Here is a 20,321-nt window from a genome sequence, read left to right as displayed (position 1 = left end):
TGTACACGTAACTTTCTAAGAGCACAAACACTGGAAATAAAAGCATCTGAAACATGCCGGATGCTGCTGCTTCCTCTTCCCGTCCTCATTACGTGCATTTTAATTTGTTAGCCTGCTAATGAATTCTCCTGCCCCCCACAACTCCCCCCAAACACTGACTCAATTAAGTCAGTGCACGTTCTGAAGGAAATATGCACATGGGCAAATGTGTGTGCGCGCCTTGGTTGTGATGGGTGCAGAGAGGAGATGAAGAAGGCTGGATTTCCAGTGTGCCCTCTTCTTGAGTGGCTGGTAGACCTAGCAAGTGTGACTAACAATGAGAGCTAAAACAGCCTCTCCAGGTTTAGAAACAGACTATCCTGTGGGGAGTTAAAGACGGCTATTGCCTTCATGTGCATTCAATGTGGAAAACAAGGTGTGGTATCAGCTGGACCTTCGACCTGATCCTGCAGGATTCTTCTGCAGTTCTTAGGTATTCTGCATCACCTCCTGGCTGCTGGAATCTTTAGTGGGGAAACTTTTTAAGCCCCACATTTTAAAGAGCGCCTCAACAACAGAGTAGGTGATGTTGGTGGAAAGGGACGTGGAGAAGTGAGGGCCAAGCTGAGAATAAACCAGTTGGAAGGCAACACTCCATGGTTTTGCAGGCTGCCTTTTACTGCTGCCCTGAATTATCCTGCAGGAAAAGTCTCCCCCTTCACTACGCACACAAAGTATCTCGCACGCTGTTTCTATTTTTGAAACACCTCGGTTTCGTAGGTAAGTTATTTTTAGGGTGCCTGTTGTGTTTTCTTTGATGCCTGGCAAGAACCTTTTCACTCCCACACCAATAGTGGGTTTCACGTTCAGCGCCTCGCTAGCATTTGCTTGCTACTTTCATGCTGCCTGTTTAATACGCCATTTGACATTCTAGCTTTATAAATGGTGACAAAAGTGGCGCAGAGACTCTAAAATTAGCTCCTCCGTGAAAAGGAGGCTGGAAATAGGTCCACCAACACAGTAGTGGAATTCAACTCTTTCCCTCCCTCCCCATCACCACTTCAGGGAACAATAAATATTGTGGAGACACTGAGAGAGATTTCAGAATGATGAGCCTCAACTTAGAAGTCTAAAAAGGAAAGTGTCCTTTGAGGATGGATTTTTCCCGTTGCCACGGTTGCTAAGCATTCTCCAGTCAGCGATAAGACAATAGTCTGGCTGCTGCCTCTGGCCAGCTGTGCCAGCTTCTCTTCCCACATGCTGGGTTGAGAACTCCTCTACTGGCTGAGCAATCCATTTAAAGGGCATTCTTCCTGAAGGGATGAGTCAACCCCATGCCTGGATCACACATCATGACCTCCTGGAAGGCAGATACTGAGATGAGTTTTCCACAGGTGGGAGGGAAAGGAAGGGACTCTGGACGCACAACATTTTCGTGGAGGTTACACTCACACAGCAGGGCACACCAGTGCGTAGAACGTTTAGCGTCAGTGAGATCTTATTTATTTTACATATTTATTTAAATATTTATACAGGACCTGAACTCGTTGATATTGGGGGAGGCACTCTTTCAGGGTCCCAAGCCATTTAAGGCTTTGTATACTAATGCTAGCATCTTACATTGGGCCTGATAGCTCACTGGCAGTCAGTGCAGTGCTTTCAGGAAAACAAAATTTTCTAAAGGCGTTCATTCAACAAGAAGTATAAAAAGCATGAGACCTACCCCACCCCACTAAAAGATGAACACCCCAAACAAGTCATAAATCATATTGAAGTAATCTAAAATAAAGTCCAAAAGCCTAGGTATTACAGAAATGTCTCAGCCCAAGCGCCTAGAAGAGGGGGGTGCTGGTGCCAGGCATTCGGGCGAAGGAAATTGGGACAGGGTGGCTGGAGGAGGAGGGCAGGGGCAGCAAGAGCCGGAGGGCGGGACCTGCTGCAGTGGTGGGACCCAGCACCGGAGAGCGTCAGCAACATGTCTTGCCTGCCGCCCAGCCCAGCCATACCCGGCACCCATGAAGCTGTACAGGAAGAGAAGGGCAGCAATTGGGTGAGAAGCAGGGTAGGAGAGGCCAAGGGCACCACAGAGCTTGGAACAGTTAGAGAGATCTTAATTGGGAGTTAATTCCCTGTGGTGCTATTGGGGGGCAGGGCAGTGAGGCACCACAGAAATACAAAAGAATAGAGATCTCTTAATCTGGGACTTTCTGTGATAGAGGCAGAATCCATGATTACTGAAGTGTGATAGGTATTGTACCAGCAAAATAGCGACAATTGGAGGGTATGAGGAAAGCACCCCACAAATGAGGAGCCTCTAAATGAAGTTTAGGCAAACTAATGGAGGATGGGATATATGTATTGAGGGCTAATAGTCATAATGACTATATGGAACCTTCTGGTTCAGAGGCAGAATAGCAGCAGCGGAGGAGCAACAACAACAGGCCCTGCTTATGGGCTTAATGGAGGCACCAAATTGGCAATCCCTGATCCAGCTCCTCCTCCTCACTTGCACAGGGCAAACCTTGCTGAAGGCGGGGAGTGGGAAGGAAACTGGTGCTAGGTGAGCTTTTTGGTTAGAATGAGGTTAGGTCTTTGGGCTCTTTTTTTTAGCCCCTACACTGAGGAAAAGGAGGTAATCAGGAAAGGCTAGTGACAACGACTGGGTCTCTACCAGACTCCTTGGCCTAATTTTCACTATGAATTTTCAAGAGGAGAAAACATTTCCACTGACTCTTAGGAATGCTGCATCCCACAGAGAAGGGGAACACAGGTCTATATGTGCTAACTCATTTCAGTTTATGCAGATTAAATATCTACCCATTGATAGACGTGGAGGCTGAGCTGGGAGGAGGCAAAGCAACTGTGGGGCAGAAAGAAACAGCCAGGCCACAGATGGTGACTCTTCTTCCTGCCCCAAGACATCAATCCCCATTGCTGAGTCATTCAGATGCACATTTGTTAGGAAGTCTGAAACAGCTGTGACATTCACCCCAAAGGAACAGATCAGTTTAAATGTCTCTGGCTACAGGTAGATTCTCGTGCCGTTTTCTGCCAGGCCGCACAGAAGCTGACATCTCTCACACTGTCATCTTCCACCCCTCACATCCCAGCAACTCAAATCCCATTTCCTGGCTCTACAAGGACCAGCAACCATATCAATAGAGCTAAGAAAACAAGGAAGATTCTGAAATGGAATTCCATCACTTGGAACTGCTAAGGCCCCTTATGGGCACAATTGGCTTTGCCTTGTCTGCTGCAATGGTGGTCTCCCACACAGGCAAACATTACAGGTGATCGCACCTCCTTGTGAGGGCAACACTCGCAGCTCTAATATGGGTGTTATAAAGCACTTTAGGCTGCAGTGACTTGAGACTAAGGTGTATTTTGCTTCCCACATGAACCTGCCTGGGCATTATGGTCTTCTCGTTCACTACTAGGCAAGAATTCAAAGCATTACTATTAATATATAAAGCCCTTAATGGCTTGGGACCAGTTTGCTTCAAAGATCACATAGGTGCCAATCACTTCAATCTGCAGAACTTGTATTTCTACACATGCCATGCAACTTTGAGTCTGCATTTGTAAGGAATCATTCCTTTAGTGTAGCGGCACGTGTACTTTGGAATTTCCTGCCTATTGGTACCAGGCAGACACCATCACTGCATTCTTGTGTATACTTGCTAAAAACTTTTCGGTTTCAATAGGCCTGGGAAGACACCTGATTTGGTGTCTCAGGCATTCAAAACAACCAGACAAGCAGGATATAAATTCTTTTAACAGGCACACATTTCTTTTGTTCTTGTTCTGTCCCTCTAGTCACACAGCTTTTGTAGGTTTTGGGAGAAAACACAAAAACCTGCCAAATGTGTTTACCACAGACCAAAGTGGGATGAATGGAAGCAACAGCAATGCCTCTGTAGAAAAACAAAAAAAAAAGCACAAACAGTTTTTGGTCTTCTCAGTGGTATTCCTGAATTCAACCCAAAATTGGCTGTTTTAACTTTTCCCACAATGTCCCTGTCTGCATAGCTTTTTCTGACTAATAAATATGCCAGAAAAAGAATCTGGGTATTCTGGCAGCAGAACCTGAGTGCGTTTTTTTTAAAAAAGCAGGACATCCTATGCAGCCTGCATATTTAATAAAAGAGAAGGAAGAGGTTTCTTTTTAAAAATAATAATAATAATACAGGCTGAATTTGTTTCTATCCATATTATTAAGTCTCACTGGAGGTTATAGGGGGAAAATTAGTCTGTGGCAAGAAAATATAAATGAAGAACCCTGTCAGTCATCTGGGAAGAGCAAATATAAATGAAGAACCTGTCAGTCATCTAAGAAGAGCAGCTCAAGCTCAGTCTGTGAGCGTGAATGGAAGCCTCTGCTTCAGGATCACCTCCTTTTGTAGCCACCCTTTTAAAGTCCAGTCTTGACATCTCAACACAGAGCATAAAAGAGGACCTGTTATTTTCATTTCAGATGCATATTGTGCCGAGAGGAACAATGTGAGGGATATTATTTCAGAGCCCTGGGAAAAATTAGCAAGTCAAATATTGAATCAGCCTCTAGCATATGCTAAGGAGATTGCTTTGATCTTATCCAGCCTAAAAGCCCCATTATTGAATTTAAAGTCTGTGAACACATATCAGACCAATATATAAAGCCTATCTGAATATAGGTTTGAGAAGCAGAAGATGTTTTGACAAAAGGGGAGGGGGAGAATCTTTTAGCTGAAAATATCAGTTACTGCATTGATTAAAATACAGATGCCCTATTCTGGATTTGTTTCTAATAATCCAAGCCAAATGGCTTTACTGAGGGCGCAGTCCATTTCCAAGGCAAAAGCAGAGAGAAAGAGAAAAGGAGGGGAGCGGGTCCTATCCCTAAGACTAGGAGAGAGAGAAACTTTTAAAGAAAGAGTTCAAGTTATGAAGTAATACTGCAGGGAGCTGAGGTGGGGTGGGGGGAACCTCAAGGTTAGGCTGAGAAATAATGACTAGTTCAAAGTCACCCAGTGAGCTGTGTGTCTGAGTGCAGGATTCAAACCCAAGACTGCCAGGTCTATATTCAGCACTCTAACCTGGCTTGGGCTGATAGCAGTTGGGTGTCCGAAACATCTAGAGGGCATAAGGGGAAGGCTGTTGCCACCAAGTACATACACTGCACTGGCCATTTGAGATACATTTAGGTATTTCTCTTCAGTGAATCTTGCAGGAGACTTTTTACTGTGTGCTTTCCAAACAAGTGGTCTGACCGTCCTCAGGTCAATTTACAGAGAAGACAAAGGCCTCTCAGGACTGTTACTACTTCAGAAAGCATGTGTGGAACACAAACTGCTCCTGCAAACAACACAACCTGTATCTGAAAAGTCCTGATCCTGGGGCATTTTCTTTTTTTTGCTCTGAAAGAGCTTTTAGTTGCACAGAGAAGGTCAAATACTTTGCTCTCTAATTCTAGAATGCACAGTAAAACATAAGCGAAAGAGAGAGAGAGAGAAATGGGTATTAGATTTGAGAAGTGTGAGGACGCTCAATTTTAAGTCATCCTTTAATAAGCAGGATAAAATGTACACTCAGGTAAATTGGCAAAATTGCCCTGGCAGAAGATTTATTTCATTTTACAGCCTTGCCGGATCCCAATAATTCAGCACTGCTGGCTGCATCACAGAAACCATGTCAGCTTCACTGGACCTAAGCAGCAACCACTTCTCTAGATCAGAGTGGTCCAACACACGACCCTTAATACCTTTTTTGGCAGCCCTCAGCAGCATCTGACACCCCCTCCCCGCAGTCCTTGAACTGCTTTCTAAAGGGTAAGCAAGGCACTGGGCTTTGGGAAGGAGGAGTTGAGGGCTCTGATAGGGTCCTAGAGACATCTTGCCTCCTCCCCCAAACCTAGTTAGCACTTTCCCAGCTTTGGGAAGGAGGTGGGAGGGTTCTAAGACATTTGCCAGAGTCTTATGCCTCCTTCCCAAAGCCTGGCACCTTGCTTAGCCGGCTTCGGAAAGGCAGTGTGAGGGCTGGGGGTGGGGGCATCCAATTTTGGCCTTGCCTCCCCCCCAACAATGACAAGGCAGTGTTCAGTGCACAGGTTCCATGCTGTAGTACTCTTGCAGCCCACTTGGTATGAAAAGTTGGGGAGCCCTGCTCTTTAAGATGCTTTAAGTTCACAGTATAATAAAGTATACTGCATAGCCTTCTTCATTTCACAGATGAAAAATAACAACACTCTTGTGTATGTATGCCACTCCTACTCCTCAGTTCTCACACAAAGAACTGCTGCCTGAAGGGTCTTCTGCTTTTACACATTACTGGTATAGTTCCACCCACTGACACCCTGTTCATATACCATCGAGCACAGTCTTGTCTACTTGGCTGGCAGTCCCCCAGGGTTCAGGCAGAGCGTCTTTCCCATCAACAGTTTCTGGGGTCTTAACCTGGGTCCTTCTGCATACCAAGCAGGTGCTCTACCGCTCAGCTTAGGATCCCTTCCATGGCTATTTGTCCCTCCTCAACAGTCTCTTCTGGACTGACTTTAGAAGCAAGGCAGGGTAGTTATGCTCACTGTGAAACAGACTGTTTCCCCCCTTTTTAAAATCTCAGTAAAATTATGCTTAATCTCACAGTGAAGTCAGTACTTTATTGCAGAATAGCTGCCATTCAAAAACACATTAATCAGCATTTGCTCTTCGGAACAGTAAATCTGTAAAGATAAAAGAGAAGCCACTGCACACACAAGCAACGTTATTTAAAAGAACCCCAGCATCTCCTGAAAAGGCAAAACAGAAACACTGATTTATCAAGGGCCTGTACCAGAAAAACAAAGACACCTCCTAGTATATAGTGACAGTTGGGGCCTTAAATACTTCTGTGCAGGCCTAATAGTAAGTGAAAGTTTCTGATCAAGCATGCTCAGAGACACCATTGATTTGTGAATAAATGTCACAACAACCCCCTCAAGGACAACTGAGAGACACCCCACCATGCCTATGAAAAAGAGACAGATATTCCTCAAAAACAGATGCACCCGCTGAGGAAACTTACCATTTTATTATTGATTTCATGAAAATGGATTTCACAGACTTTTTCCACCACATCTTCATTCTCAAAAGTTACAAAGCCAAATCCTATTTTTAAAAAGAAAGAAAGGAATATTAATCACGGTAAAAATACGTTTACCTTTTTTCGGCTGCTTACAAAACAAATGACTTTAAGGCACCTCGGTTAGATCACCACACAAATATGCATTCAAAAACCAAAGTGTGTTTCATCAAACCTATAAAGAAAAACTCTTGAAGATTAATATGGATTAAATCAACAGGGGACTGCTAGAGCTGAAAACAAGGGCTATGTCTATATTTTTTTTCTCCATGCTCTTTCTATACATTTAAATAGACAGTTGCTTTTCTGGAGAAGGGTACATGACATAAAAAGGACATAAATCTCAGCTGCACACGATAGCTTCTGAGGAATAATTGTCCTTATATTCTTTCCCACCTGTCCATGAAGCCCTATTGGCTTCAGGTAGAGTTAAACCCTACGGGACTCTTCCTATTATGGATGTCTCATTAAGCAGCAAGGGGCGGGTGGGGAAGGGTCAGTAGTACAAAAGGAATAATCATGAATCATCAGTCACACACTGCCAGTAAGAGGGCAAACGTATCAATGCTTCTGCAAACACACTGCAGTACATTTGCCTCCTGGAAAACAAGGGAGGGGAAAATCCAGCTGCCTGTTACTGATCAGGGTTAAAAGAGACCAGCTTTGCTCTCCCCAGAAAGCAGGCAGTATAATAAGCGCTCCTTGGATCTCTGCGGGTCCCAGGTTGTCCTTTCCGCTCATTGCGGCAGTTCAGCCCTACGGGTCAGCCAAGATCCAGAGGTGGTTATTTGTCTCTTTTCTTCCTGAATTACTTCCTCTAATACCTCATCAGGATATCCTGAGGCCTTGAAGGAACTATGAAAGTTGCAGGCCTCTCATCTGATCACTCATCTGTTCTGCACTGCCACTTCAAACGCAGCTTCTGATTCAGGCCAGTTTAAGGTCGTTTGATGCCTGCTGTCTGCCCGTCAGCTATACGCTGTGTTTACCCTGTCAGGTCTTCACCATCCCAGGCAAAACCAAGCTGAAGATTTTTGGCAGCATGCTCCAGCACCACATAATGATTCCCACACATATCTCTTCGGGGGAGCGGGTGGCGAAGGGGGTGGGGGGAGAGGAATCTACCGTCACGTTTCTGGCATCCGCTCAATGGACAAATAAATATAGAAACCCATTAAAATAAAGTGACAGCTCCCTGAGTGAACCTATAGAACAGAACCCGATTCCCAAAATAGTGACACAAGAGACTTGGCAGCTTCTAAGAGGATAGAAATTCAACACACAACAACAGACACAGAAGGCTTTTGCTCCAGGCAGCAGCCACAGGCTTGGGAAATAAAACTCCGGCTATGGCGATATGATCACATAATTCGTGCTACGCACACAAGCCAGCTGCAGGTGGCAAAGTAAACAGATCACATATGCTTAACCCGTGTGTGGGATTTGGAATGAAGGTATGTAAATGTATAGAATTGACAAATTGTCCCTTTGCAGTTTGTAAAACTTGGCAGTCATGTTTATGCGGGAAGACTGTAAGGAAGCTGACACCGTCTGCAGCCAATTGCCCCCAAATCACGAGAAGGGACCTAAAACAGTCAGTGACATACAGAAGGTAGACAAGAAGACTTTGGGTCCGGAGTTCCAGGTCTGAATGCTTAACTCTGCTATAGGATCACTCAGACTCACATTCCATAGGGACTGACTAGATTCTTCTGGAAAGCCCACAAACAGGGCATGAAGGCAAGAGCCCTCTCCCATTGTTGGGTCTCCAGCAGCTGATCAGTGAGGAACTTTGGTCAACTTGGGGCTTCTCTCTCCCTGAATTCCCAACTGGTAAAATAAAATACAAACATTCATCATCTGCATTAGGAGGATATTGCAAGGACATCTGGGGCAAAGGCTGTAAGCTAACGTTGCAATTCTAAGCATACACGCTTCGGAATGAAGCCCACTGAAATGATTGGAACTTATTTCTGATTAAAGAGATTCAAGACTTTTCTGTAACTCAGTCACCTGTGTCAGGTCACCTGACAGCAAGGCTCTTCCTCCAGCAACACTTTTGTAAATGGGAAGGAAGCCAGTTGTGGTTTTCCTTTCAGCCACTGATGGTCTACAAACTGCTATAAAAGTTATGTCTCTAACTAAAAATAATAGAATAAAATAAAACTGGGTTGGCATTTTAGCAGACTGATTTGCAATAAATACATTCCCTATTTACAAATCCATCATCCTCTTTCTCCTGACTCACCATTAGGAAGCTCAGGGGTAATAGCCAGGGTTTGTCCACTGTGTCCTCCCACCTATGGGGAATACAAACCCAAACACCCACACCCCCAATGCTTCTTCCCCTTAGGAGAATAAGAGAAAACCATAGCAATGTTTCTACATATGTAAAAATCACTCACAAACAGCAGCAATTGTAATACCAGCTCCCTCCCCTATTCTCAGACATATCTGCATGATTGCAGCGTCCAGCACTATCTGACAAGCATCTGCAATAGTCAACTCAAATGGAGGGGCCTCCCTAACAACCAATCAACCCTCACTGCAGACAAAGTTGCTCATCTGTAAGGTGGCCTCTGACCACTTCAGTAGCACTCAGGAAAGAATGTGTTCTGTACTACTGACATTTGGAAGGGTTAGGGAGGGGGAAAACAACAACCAATTGAGTGTCCACCTCAGGAATCCAGTTTCAGGCTGACATACAATGGGAACCACTGAACCACTTTCAAAGATCCCTGTGACACAGATTTTCAGTTTCAGACTTCTCTTTAGAATGAACCAAAACAAAACATCTGTGTTGCCTGGCCTATTTTCTCAGACTTGAAAAAACACCTTCTTTGAAGAAGACATTAGTACAGACAGGTACAGACAAGCACAGATCTCACTCTATTCAGGGGAAACAAGCATCATCAACAACAAAAGTTGTAAACAATCATTTTCAGCTTTTTAAAGATCAGCATCATTTCAAGCACATCTGGTTGCCTGGCTTGACAAGAGGGTGGAAACTAAACTTGATCTCATGAAAAGGTGTTTACTTATGGACTTCTGGAAGAACCACGACTGAAAAAGAACACGGTCTGCTCTTTAATTATGTGATTGTTTTGCATTCTGGACCTGCAGCTTATCAGAGTTAATATTTCATGGTTTAGGTTCAAGATGGGAAATCTGTGCCTTCCAGATGTTGCTGGACTACAACTTCCATCATCCCTGACCACTGGCCAAGCTGGTTGGAGCTGATGGGAGTTCAACAACATCTGGAGGGCCAGAGGTTCTCCCTCCAGGACGCAGGTGATCATGAATGCAACACAGCTCATTCCTTAGACTGTGCCGTCCTCTCTCCTTTGCACACTTTAGAACAAACCACAGTTCTATATACCTCACTAGGTTGTCAACATTTCAAAATATACACTGGAAGCTACTGTATGTAAAATAGCTGGCAATGTGTGTGTCTGGTGTGCAATCATGGACATACTGTACATGGGCACTAGAGAAAAAAGATGCCTATTTGTCACCACAGATTTAGCTTCCCTGGAGAGGACAAGTCGGACAATTCACATTAAAATAAATTTAAATGGGCACTTTCAAAAGGCAAGGAGAGTATTTACCAGGCTCAGGGGCTAGAACATTGGGTCTGTGGTCAGTAAACATATAGAAACTTGATCCTGCTTTGCACACTGTGTGAGGTGCAGAGATTGAGGAGAACACATTGGTCACACTTCTGAACCTGTGCACTTGGCTAATAGACCGAACTGGTTCTGAGCAAAGGCAGCACTTGTGAGACAGCAACTTCTAAATGCTGCTCCTAAAATGTAGCTTATTATAGGTTACACAGCATGTGAGCCGCTCTCAGCTACCCAGCCATAGTCCTGAACAATCTGTGTCTATTACTAAAATGCAACACAACAGTCTTAAAGGCTACACAGTGATCTCTTTCTGTTTCTATTTGTGGGAGCCCTTTAGGTAAATGGAAGACACAGTCTCTCCCCCTCAAGAGCACAGAGCAAGCTTGCTGTACTTCTAAATGGAGAAGCGTAAAAAATAATTAAAAAGCAAATCAATCCAATCAAAAAAAAGATGGACTAAGATGCTGGTGTTTCAAACACCCACACAATACAGATCCAAAGCTTAGCATGGACAGTCTGCACCTGAAAGGCTGTATGTACAGTAGCTACTTGGCAAGATGTGGACAAAAGAAATTGCCTTGGTAGTTCGGGGAAAAGGTCCAGTATCGTCTTCACAACAGTGGTTAACCAGGTGCCTTTAGGAAGCTGAGCAGCAGAAAATGTTGGTCATAGTTTGCTGCTAACATCTGGCAGTCCATGGTGTATTGCCTCTGGGAATGGAGGTTCCATCATGCCAGATGTATGAACTGGCCAATACATGGTGGGTGTCGTCCAGCAACATCTGGAAGATGACAGGTTCCCCACCCAAACCTAAACCATGGAGCACTGGCTGATAATGCACAGCATCCAGCTGAGTGATTGACTGAATTTCCATGCCACTTTCCATTCCCATGAATCCCAAAGCGGTTTACACACCATAAATAACAACAACATAATAAAACATCACAAGTACAGCGTAAATCATATAATTAATGAAACATCAATCTATTAAACCATCTATTAAACACTATTAGAATACCAGCGACTAAGGCTAAACATCACAATTACAGTGCAAGTCCCATTATATAATTAACAAATCAATAAAGCTTTTATAATCTATAAACCAATATTGACAAAAACAGCAACAAAAATAAGCTAAACACTATTACATTCAGACACACAAACACCATCCCCCCCAAATGAATAAGCTTTCACTCTGATTAGCCTCTTCAGTTCATTAAAATACACATACACATCCACCATTACAGGACTAGTCCACATTACAGTTGACTTAAAACCATTTCTCCAGTCTCCTCACATATACTCAGAGCAGTATTCAAAGCCTAAGTTTGAGGTAGCTGTCCCAGGGCTTACCCACCCCACTCCCTCCAGGCACAGGTCCACGCCCCAAAGCACTGTGTATGACCCCCCCTCCTCTTTCCCACAGAGCTCTCCCTGTGGAAACAAGCCCCCCCCCCAAGCTGAATTGGAGCAAACAGCATTTCAGGTTCACCACAGATTGCCAAAGAGTGGGCTTCTGCAAGGAAAGCCCTATGTGTGTGTGTGTGTGTGGGGGTGCTCAGGCACAGAGCTCCAAAGCTTGGATCGTGTCCAGAAAGTGCAGAGGAAAGACAAGCGCAGACAAGCCCTCAGTCTCTCCTTGCTAGTTGCCCACCTCTGCTGAGGCTTCCCCATTCTGTGCTGACCACAGGATAAAATCCATCGGAGTTCACAAGGGACACTGGCATTGGACAGACACCAAGGAGAGGAAGAGCTGGAGGGGTGGGGGGCAGAGAAGGGGCCCCTAGAGGGGCTTTTGGCATGATCTTTTTTATGTTCATAGGTCCAACTTGCAAAACAGACACATAAGGAGCAGAAGATTTTCTTTTTGAGTCTTTGCTCTTTCATAATCCCATTCCTTTGGCTTGTCTCCCCTGCATGCAAGGCCCATATATGTGCCCTGTGCAGGAGAGCTTTCTGGCAATCTAACTATCAATAACATTTAACCTGAAATGAAGCTTTATTAAAATTTCCACAAAGCATTGGCTGATTCAAGGTCTCCACATCTCTCGGTATTTAAAATGCAACCCAACTGAATAATTTCCCCCTAAAGTCCAGAATCTCTACACAGTTAACTTAATCTGAAAGGAAACATCATAAACCAGGATGAGCTTAACTAGGGGGGGAAGGCATCTGTCCAGAATCTAAGAAACACAAGTACAATGTATGCCAAAAAATACCACACACCCAAAAAACGTATTTCCCTTTCTTCATGCCCCATTAGTCAAGGTAATGAATACACACTCATTTTTAAATTACTTCAAGTCTTAGAAATCTTTCTGGATTAAACAGACAATTGTTTCTTATGAGTGGTACAAAGAGTCAACAACAGAAAAACCCATTCCACCGAAAGTGTATGAGAAAGATTAACACAAAACAAAAGAGGCTGTTTAAAATGGTGACATAAATAGGAATCTGGTTGTCAAGGAGTGTGCATTTTTAAAATGAAATTATACTGCATCCTCCTGAATGAAGCTATTATTGGAAGCTAACAAGCTCTATTTAAGAGATAAGCGGTTAACAGAGTCAAACAGGGTGGCTCCCCTCCCTCTTTATTCAAATGAAGAAAAACTGCATATACATTTGAATAATCTTTTTTGAGGAAAAAATAAAAGGAAATGGGGGGGGGGAGGATAATGAGGGTGGAAGCAAAGACAAAAAAGCTCCTAAAATGTGGTGATCTGAGCCAAGCGAAATCACTGAAGGAGAGACACAGGCAGAAATACATGGTCTGGAAGTTTAAAAAAAAATGAAGCGGGGGAAAAGCAAATACAAGCAAAAACAATTCTGGAAATATATAAAAAGTCATCTCATTCAGAGGCAAGTCAATAGCCCCTGAGGGACACTGAAACTCAGTGAATCATCCAGGAAATTGACTGATGTACTCTGCACTATTTTAGCTGTTTATATTGCTTTATGATCCAAAGGAATTCGGCATCGGCCTCATTATCAGATCAAGTGCATGGCAACCTTCAGAGTCACCCTTTTAAAGGAGGATGAACTTGGGTCCAAGAGTGGGAACTTAAGTCCTCAAAGCACTCACTCCAGAGTCATCTCTTTTGACATCTCTGGGTTTATACTCCAGTGTAGTATCCCAATTCAGTGGAGCCTTGCGAGACTGCTTCGTTCACAGAGCCTGCAAATCTCTGCACATAGAAATAATAAGGTCATTGTACACAACGAGATTCACTTCTGATTAAGCATGCACAGGATTACTCTATAAGATGCACAAATCTGCCCACATTTTGGCCCCAGAACTGGGACCATCACGTTTTAATTTATTCACTGACTCGCTTAAACAGCAATCCTCACCCCCCAATTGGTAAAATAATACTACCACCAGAAATGACGGCCATTTGGTCAGCTGATTGGGGGGAGATTATGGTCCCTTCCCCACTCATGAAACAATCAATTTGATGATTTGGATGGAAGAGATTTGGATCAGGACATAGAGTTGGTTGTTTATTTTTTATTTTCTCTTTTTGCTGCTGCCACCAAAATTAGAGAGGTTTCAGGGCCAGAGCTGGCAGCCCAACTATAAAACGTTTGCTGCTTTCCAGCACAGCTAATAGGATTCCTTCCTGACCTTGCATCCTTTTCATGTTTGACCATAAAAACAGCACTTTTTTTCCTGGAAATCAACACTCACATACTGGAGATCATACATGTGTGGTGGGATCCATCAATATATAAGCACCCATCTGAAATGTCAACTTCAGTTTTCTCTGGAAAGGTTTTACGCATGTCTGGAAAAGCTGCTGCTGAGTCTATATTGCTGATCCCACAGCAAGACTCCCAACCTTGCTCCATTGTTAACCACCACACCTCCCACCCTTCCAGCCACCTTGACAGCACCAGGCAGTTAGAGAGGCTTGCCAATAAGAGATATACTGTTGAGGGCAGATGACTGAAACCACACATGATTAAAACAATTAAAGAAATTGGTAGAAGCCATAAATAAAGTTAACAAGGAATGCCAAAGGCACCAATTGCTTGGAAAAATTATGCCTCTGCATGCTGAGTTTTGGTGGGCTTTTCCCACCCGTCTCAAAGACAGCTATATTTCATACTTGCATTGGCTGCTGGAGAGGCCTCGTATTAGGTTAGCAGAAATATGGCTCGGATGATACTACCGCCATGAAACACTGCAGTGAGTGGTTTGAACCTGGTGGGATTTATTTGTCTACACACTGGTAATTTTACCACATGCAGTATGGACGTCTATTCAGCTGTGTGAGAGCGGGGACACACACACACACACACACACACACACACACACACACACAGCAGCAGCAGCAGCAGCAGCATAGGGCCAAGCAAGACGTGGCATGGAAAATCCACTATAAGGCCACCAATGCTTTAAAAAAGTAAAAATAGAAACAGCGTCTTAAAATATGTATTTTTAAAAAGCATTTAAATATTTTAATACTTTACTATGTATTTAAATCAGTCTTCACCAAGCGGGTGCCCTCTGATGTTTTGGACTGCACTCCTAGCCAAGCTGGCTGGGGGCTGATGGGAGTTGTAGTCCAGAATATCTGGAGAACAACAGGTTGACAGCGGCTGCTTTAAATTCTCGTTAAAGTATTATTAGCAGCATGAGGAAAAGGATGAGTCAAATCTGGAAAGTGGTGCAAAGTTAACAATTCCATTCCATTCCACCTGTTCTATGGTAATGCATATGCTAAGGTGTTAAAATACCCTAATCACAGCACCTGTGCTCCCACTAACTGTCCTGAATAGCTTTCAACTGATGGTGAAAAGTTCCCTGGTATTATTTGTGTAAGCACAAAACAACATGAGCCACTTATCCCAAAACATACTGTTTAACTAACCTGGTCCTCTACAAACAATCAATCTAACAAATGCATTTATATATCACCTTTCCCATAATAAAAGTGTGCTCAAGGCAATTTACAGCAAACACAACCTATCAGTGGTAATAAAATAGCAAACTGTAACAGATACAACATCAGCATAGCAAACAAATTTGGTAATAATTCACTGCACAATTACCATTCAACATAAGGAGGTAAACTACAGAAGGTACTGCAGGAACCAGTATGCCCTCTAGTGGTGTGGATGAATCTACTTGCAGAAATATGTTAAAAAACATTGGCAGCTTGTTTCCCAGAGCTCTGAAACTGAGGGTAGCATTCCACCATGAGCAATATTCTGGTTGCCCATTTTAGTGGAGGGTGTGGCTAGAGGCAGAAGTGCACAGGAGATGCCTAAAGTAGGCTACATTCCTACTCCAGAAAAGCCAGGGGTTTCTGCAAACACAAACACGCCCCTCTCCATCCCATCCAGGCAAGCAAGAAGCATTATCACAGAGCAAGAGCAATTGAGGCAGTCAAAACTACTCAGGGAAAGTGAGGAATAGGACCAGTGAGGGCTGCTGCCTGCGAAGAGAGCATGTCGCCTGGGGAGAGCCCCAAGGCCACACTTCACTTGTGTGTGTGTCTATATCCTCAGCTTCCAGGCTTTCAACTACAGAGTAGCCTACTTAATCAAGGATGCATGACCCTATTTGCCTGCTGTGAACCGAGTGGGGTAGGGATGGGATTTCAGCTTTTTCAGGGAGCAGGGGCAAATTTCAATAGCAGGAGGCTAGTGCTCAGTGGTGCTCCTCTCAGTTCCCTGCTGCTGCCAGATGCTCTTCCCTCTTCCCTAGAACGCCCCACTGTTTTTCCAGAAGAATGATCCTATAAAATAATAGATGTAATTCCAGGGTTTCTTAAGAGTTCTAACAAACATTACTGCTGTTTGATAATTTGCTGAGTAGATATTTTAATGGAAAGAAATTGATTTGAAACCTGTGTGTGTAACATATATTAGTAGTAATATCATTTTTACTGCAGAAAATCTGCCCTCAAAAGGATAAATTGAATTTCTTCCATTGTTTATTTAATTAAATATTCATTCATCTATCTTATTTGTTATTTTTCTTCTAAGATACCTAATCGGTTTTGTCCTCTAGCTGTAGCTAAACATCTCTCTTATCTGTTTTTGGTTTTATTATTGATACTTAATATTTCAGTTTTATCTCTGTTTAATTTATATCCAGCTAATGATCCATATATTTCAATAATAGTCTCACTCTTTCAGAGATTTGAGAGGTTTTATAACAGTTAACACTATATCATCTGCGTACAATTTTATTTACATTATTTCTTTTTATCTAAACCCCAGTTATCTTAATAGTTTCCGTGACTGCAAGAGCTTCCAAAGCTAAAACAAAGGGCACTGTCGCCTTGTCCCTTTACTCAGTTCAAATGCAAAATCCCATTTTATCAATTTTCTAAAAACTAGTCTAAATATTTTAATACTTCAAAAAGCGGGGGGGGGGGGAGGAAATTCAAAGTAGGTAAGGAATGCTTGTGCAAGCCCCTTGCGGATGCCAACTTCTTACTCTGAGAGTGTTGGGAATAGATTATCTCTAGAAGCATTAAGTAGCCCCTCCATAGTTCTCTGATGGCTACCAGTTGCAATGAAGTATGTGAGAACATAGTGTGGGGACATGGGAGGTCCTTCTCACAGACTGTAGACAGTTCGTTTTTGGTTGGTGTGTACTGGAAAAGTGGTGTGCACTGTGCTGAGCAACAAAACCATAACAAACTGAATAATTTAGCCCTGGAGGTGAAATTGCTGCTGAGACTGGTGCACAAGTCCCTTAGCATCATTCCTAGGCAGCCCAGCTAATTAAGCAGCAGCAAGACCTCCCAAGAGCACACTCTCTCTGCTGATTCATGCAGTGCCTCGACTGCTGAGGAGCCAGGGTTGCAGGATGGCTTTTGTCCCCAATGGAGACCAGAAGCACAAGTCTGGTGCTGTCTTATTCTAATCTTGTTGCCGATACTCATATCTTAACATGTATTCCGCCACCCTGCACCATCTCTCACTGGATGCAGATAGAAATCCACACAGAGAACAATTTTTTTACAATTTATTCCAAATTACTCTACTCGTTCTACAATTATGAAGAGCTAAAATTTCACTCCAAAAAGCACAACTGCCCTCTTTATAAGAACTATAACTTTAAGAACTGGTGCCTGAGCTTCCTTTTTTCCCTCCTTCCTTCCCGTTCTTATTTTCCTTGTGTGTGCTGTGTCTTTTAGAGTGTAAGCCTGAGGGGAGGGACTCTCTTACTACTGATTTTTGTAAGCTGCTCTGGCAGCCAGGTAAATATTATTTCAATACCTCAGCAGCTGGCAGGCTGTGTATTGCATGATGGGTTAGTGTTCACACGGGAGCACAGCCATGCGCACATACACCTCAGACAAGATGCCCCTCTTCTCCAATGCAGAGATTTAACTACCTGAGACTGTGTGAGAGGGCCAAGCACTGCAGAGCAACAATTACAACAGCAAACATTTAACTCAGGCCCTGGTTGTATGCTTCCCATAGGCATTTGGCTAGCCACTGCAATAACAGGAAGATGAGTAGATTCTATCTGGCCCCTGTGACAGTTTATTTTTTGGGGTAAAATCCTAAAAAAAGCTCAATAACTTTGATCAGCCCTCACACATGTTTGCTTCATCAAATCTGGCCCTTTTTGAAAAAAGTTTGGGCACCCCTGGCCAAGTGACTTGATCCAGCAGGCTCTTCTTATACTCTCAGCAGCACTGACCAGTGGTTCCCATGCCCTGCCCTAGAAAAGTTCCTCGAATCCTCTGACATGCACAGGGGTTGCAGAAAGTGTGGCCAAAACTGAACTGGACCTTGAGCCAGATGGAGCTGCAAATTGGACTCTTTCTCAAACCAGATGAAACTTCCTACTGTAAAAGCTGTGTTGAAATTCCAAACTGCTTGCTCTGACAACCTTCTTGCCAACATCATTATCATCTTGATTTTTTCTGCATCTAAGCAGCAGGTAAAGAAAAGTACATGCAACTTCCAATTTCTCCTCCCCAATAACAATGCAACATGCAGGATCTCTTACTATTATTATTATTATAGGGCAGCTTGACAGCCTCAGTCGCTAGATAGCTTACTAAGTAAGGTTTCCCCTCCTGATTACAGGGGAATGTGTGAATAAAGCAGAGCCATATTGATTCACACCAATCTATGCATCGACTGTGCGAAAGCCACTTGCAATTCCCAGCAGCCTAGTAAGCTTTGCAATGGGGAAGAATATGACCAGGCAAGTTGAGAAAATAAATTAAAAGAGTGTCAACTTTTCTTGTTGCTTCCCTCGTTATTAATGGATGGAACGGGGGCTCGTTTATCAAGGAGAGGAAAAAATTAATTGACGCTGGCTTTAATATTATTATGCCCAGCTTGTCTGGTCACATTTCTTCATTTTTTTAAAGGCATTTTATTACAGTTTACAGCAGCCAGCTGCCAAAGCTAGCAGTGTAAACAAGAAAGCAGGTGCATGAATAATGGGGCAGCAGAAAGACAGCATTTCTTCCCTGCACAAGCTGAACTAACTTAAGTGCAGGCAACGGGACAGACAAAGTAAATACAGACCTGAGAAAGATCACCTGGCAAGAAATCATATGAAAGGGCATGACAACAGGGGAGTAATATTTCTTCATTATCCAGTTCAAAACTGCAGAAAGAGGTTTTGGACAGTGGTGGGGACAAGATATTGCACGTCCTTTTATCACATGAGGTGATTTGCGTTTGTAAAGCCCCAGCAGACAACCCATTTTTAATGGAAAGGTCACAATTTCAGCTGAGCAGGATCTTAAGGACTAGTAACCTCAGCTGTGTTCAATGATTCTTTACAATACGTAAGAGTAAAATAACAAATAACACAGTTTGAACCGGATACTGGGCATCAAGGTAAACATCAGGCAAATGTTGGCCACTTAGCACCTTAAAGAGCAGCTGAAGACTGGCTAGGGCCACCTTTTAACAAAATTACACATCTTTTGTTTTCCACTGCTCTAATGCCTCTCAGCTTCCAGTCATCATCTTGGTTTACTTTCCATTGCCCTGGAAATAATTGTTCTGAGCCATTGCCTGTGGTGGAGGAGGAATCACCACCCCGCAAAAAACATGGTGGCCAAAAGCTGCTCAATGTACCCTCCACCAGTTAAATACAGTGTAAGTTTTTTTTTAACGGGAAGCTCAGTTGCACTTTTTTTTGGGGGGGGAGTGAAACCGGACAACACTTTTCCAGTGACCTCTCAACTCTGGAGCCAGCCATGCCAGGTATATAGTGGGGCCTGGAAGCACATGTATACCCCAAGCATAGGACTAGGGTCCTAGAACATCGAAGACTGCATCTGAAAAGTGTATTCCCAATGTGAATTAAATATCACCCCTGGTTGTTCTCAGCTGAAGGGGAGGGGGGGGTAGAAAAGCATACCTGTGGCCAAAGCTAGAAAATCCCAACCTCATTTAATTCTAAAGCTCTTGAACAGTGAGTCTGTGAATGACACTTGTCAAGGGAAAAGATTAGTTCGCAGGTGCTTTTTGGTGAGTGCACAAGGGTGTCTGAAGGGGGGGGAGGAGAAACACATTGCTCCTGTTTCTCTTGACAGACACAGGTATGACTGCCACTAAGATGTGCAAATGCACAGCCCAGGCCACAAGAGTAAGCTCTCAAAAACTGAAATCGGCAGACAAGTG

General features: G+C 43.5%; 1 protein-coding gene across 38 annotated transcripts in view; it reads right to left on the bottom strand.

The window, feature by feature from the left end:
• Positions 1-20,321, bottom strand: part of MSI2 (musashi RNA binding protein 2) — a 430,429-nt gene that overhangs the window by 101,015 nt on the left and 309,093 nt on the right. For all 38 annotated transcript variants that reach the window (XM_081173058.1, XM_081173057.1, XM_081173063.1 and 35 more), the window contains one exon: positions 7,018-7,100. In XM_081173058.1, coding sequence (XP_081029184.1) covers positions 7,018-7,100 — 83 coding nt within the window. The remainder of the gene's footprint in view (positions 1-7,017; positions 7,101-20,321) is intronic.

The sequence above is a fragment of the Podarcis bocagei genome, assembly GCF_964188305.1.
Source record: "Podarcis bocagei genome assembly, chromosome: 15".
Taxonomy (NCBI): Eukaryota; Metazoa; Chordata; class Lepidosauria; order Squamata; family Lacertidae; genus Podarcis; species Podarcis bocagei.
Note: the sequence above shows the minus strand (reverse complement) of the source record. Positions and strands in the feature narration are given on the sequence as shown.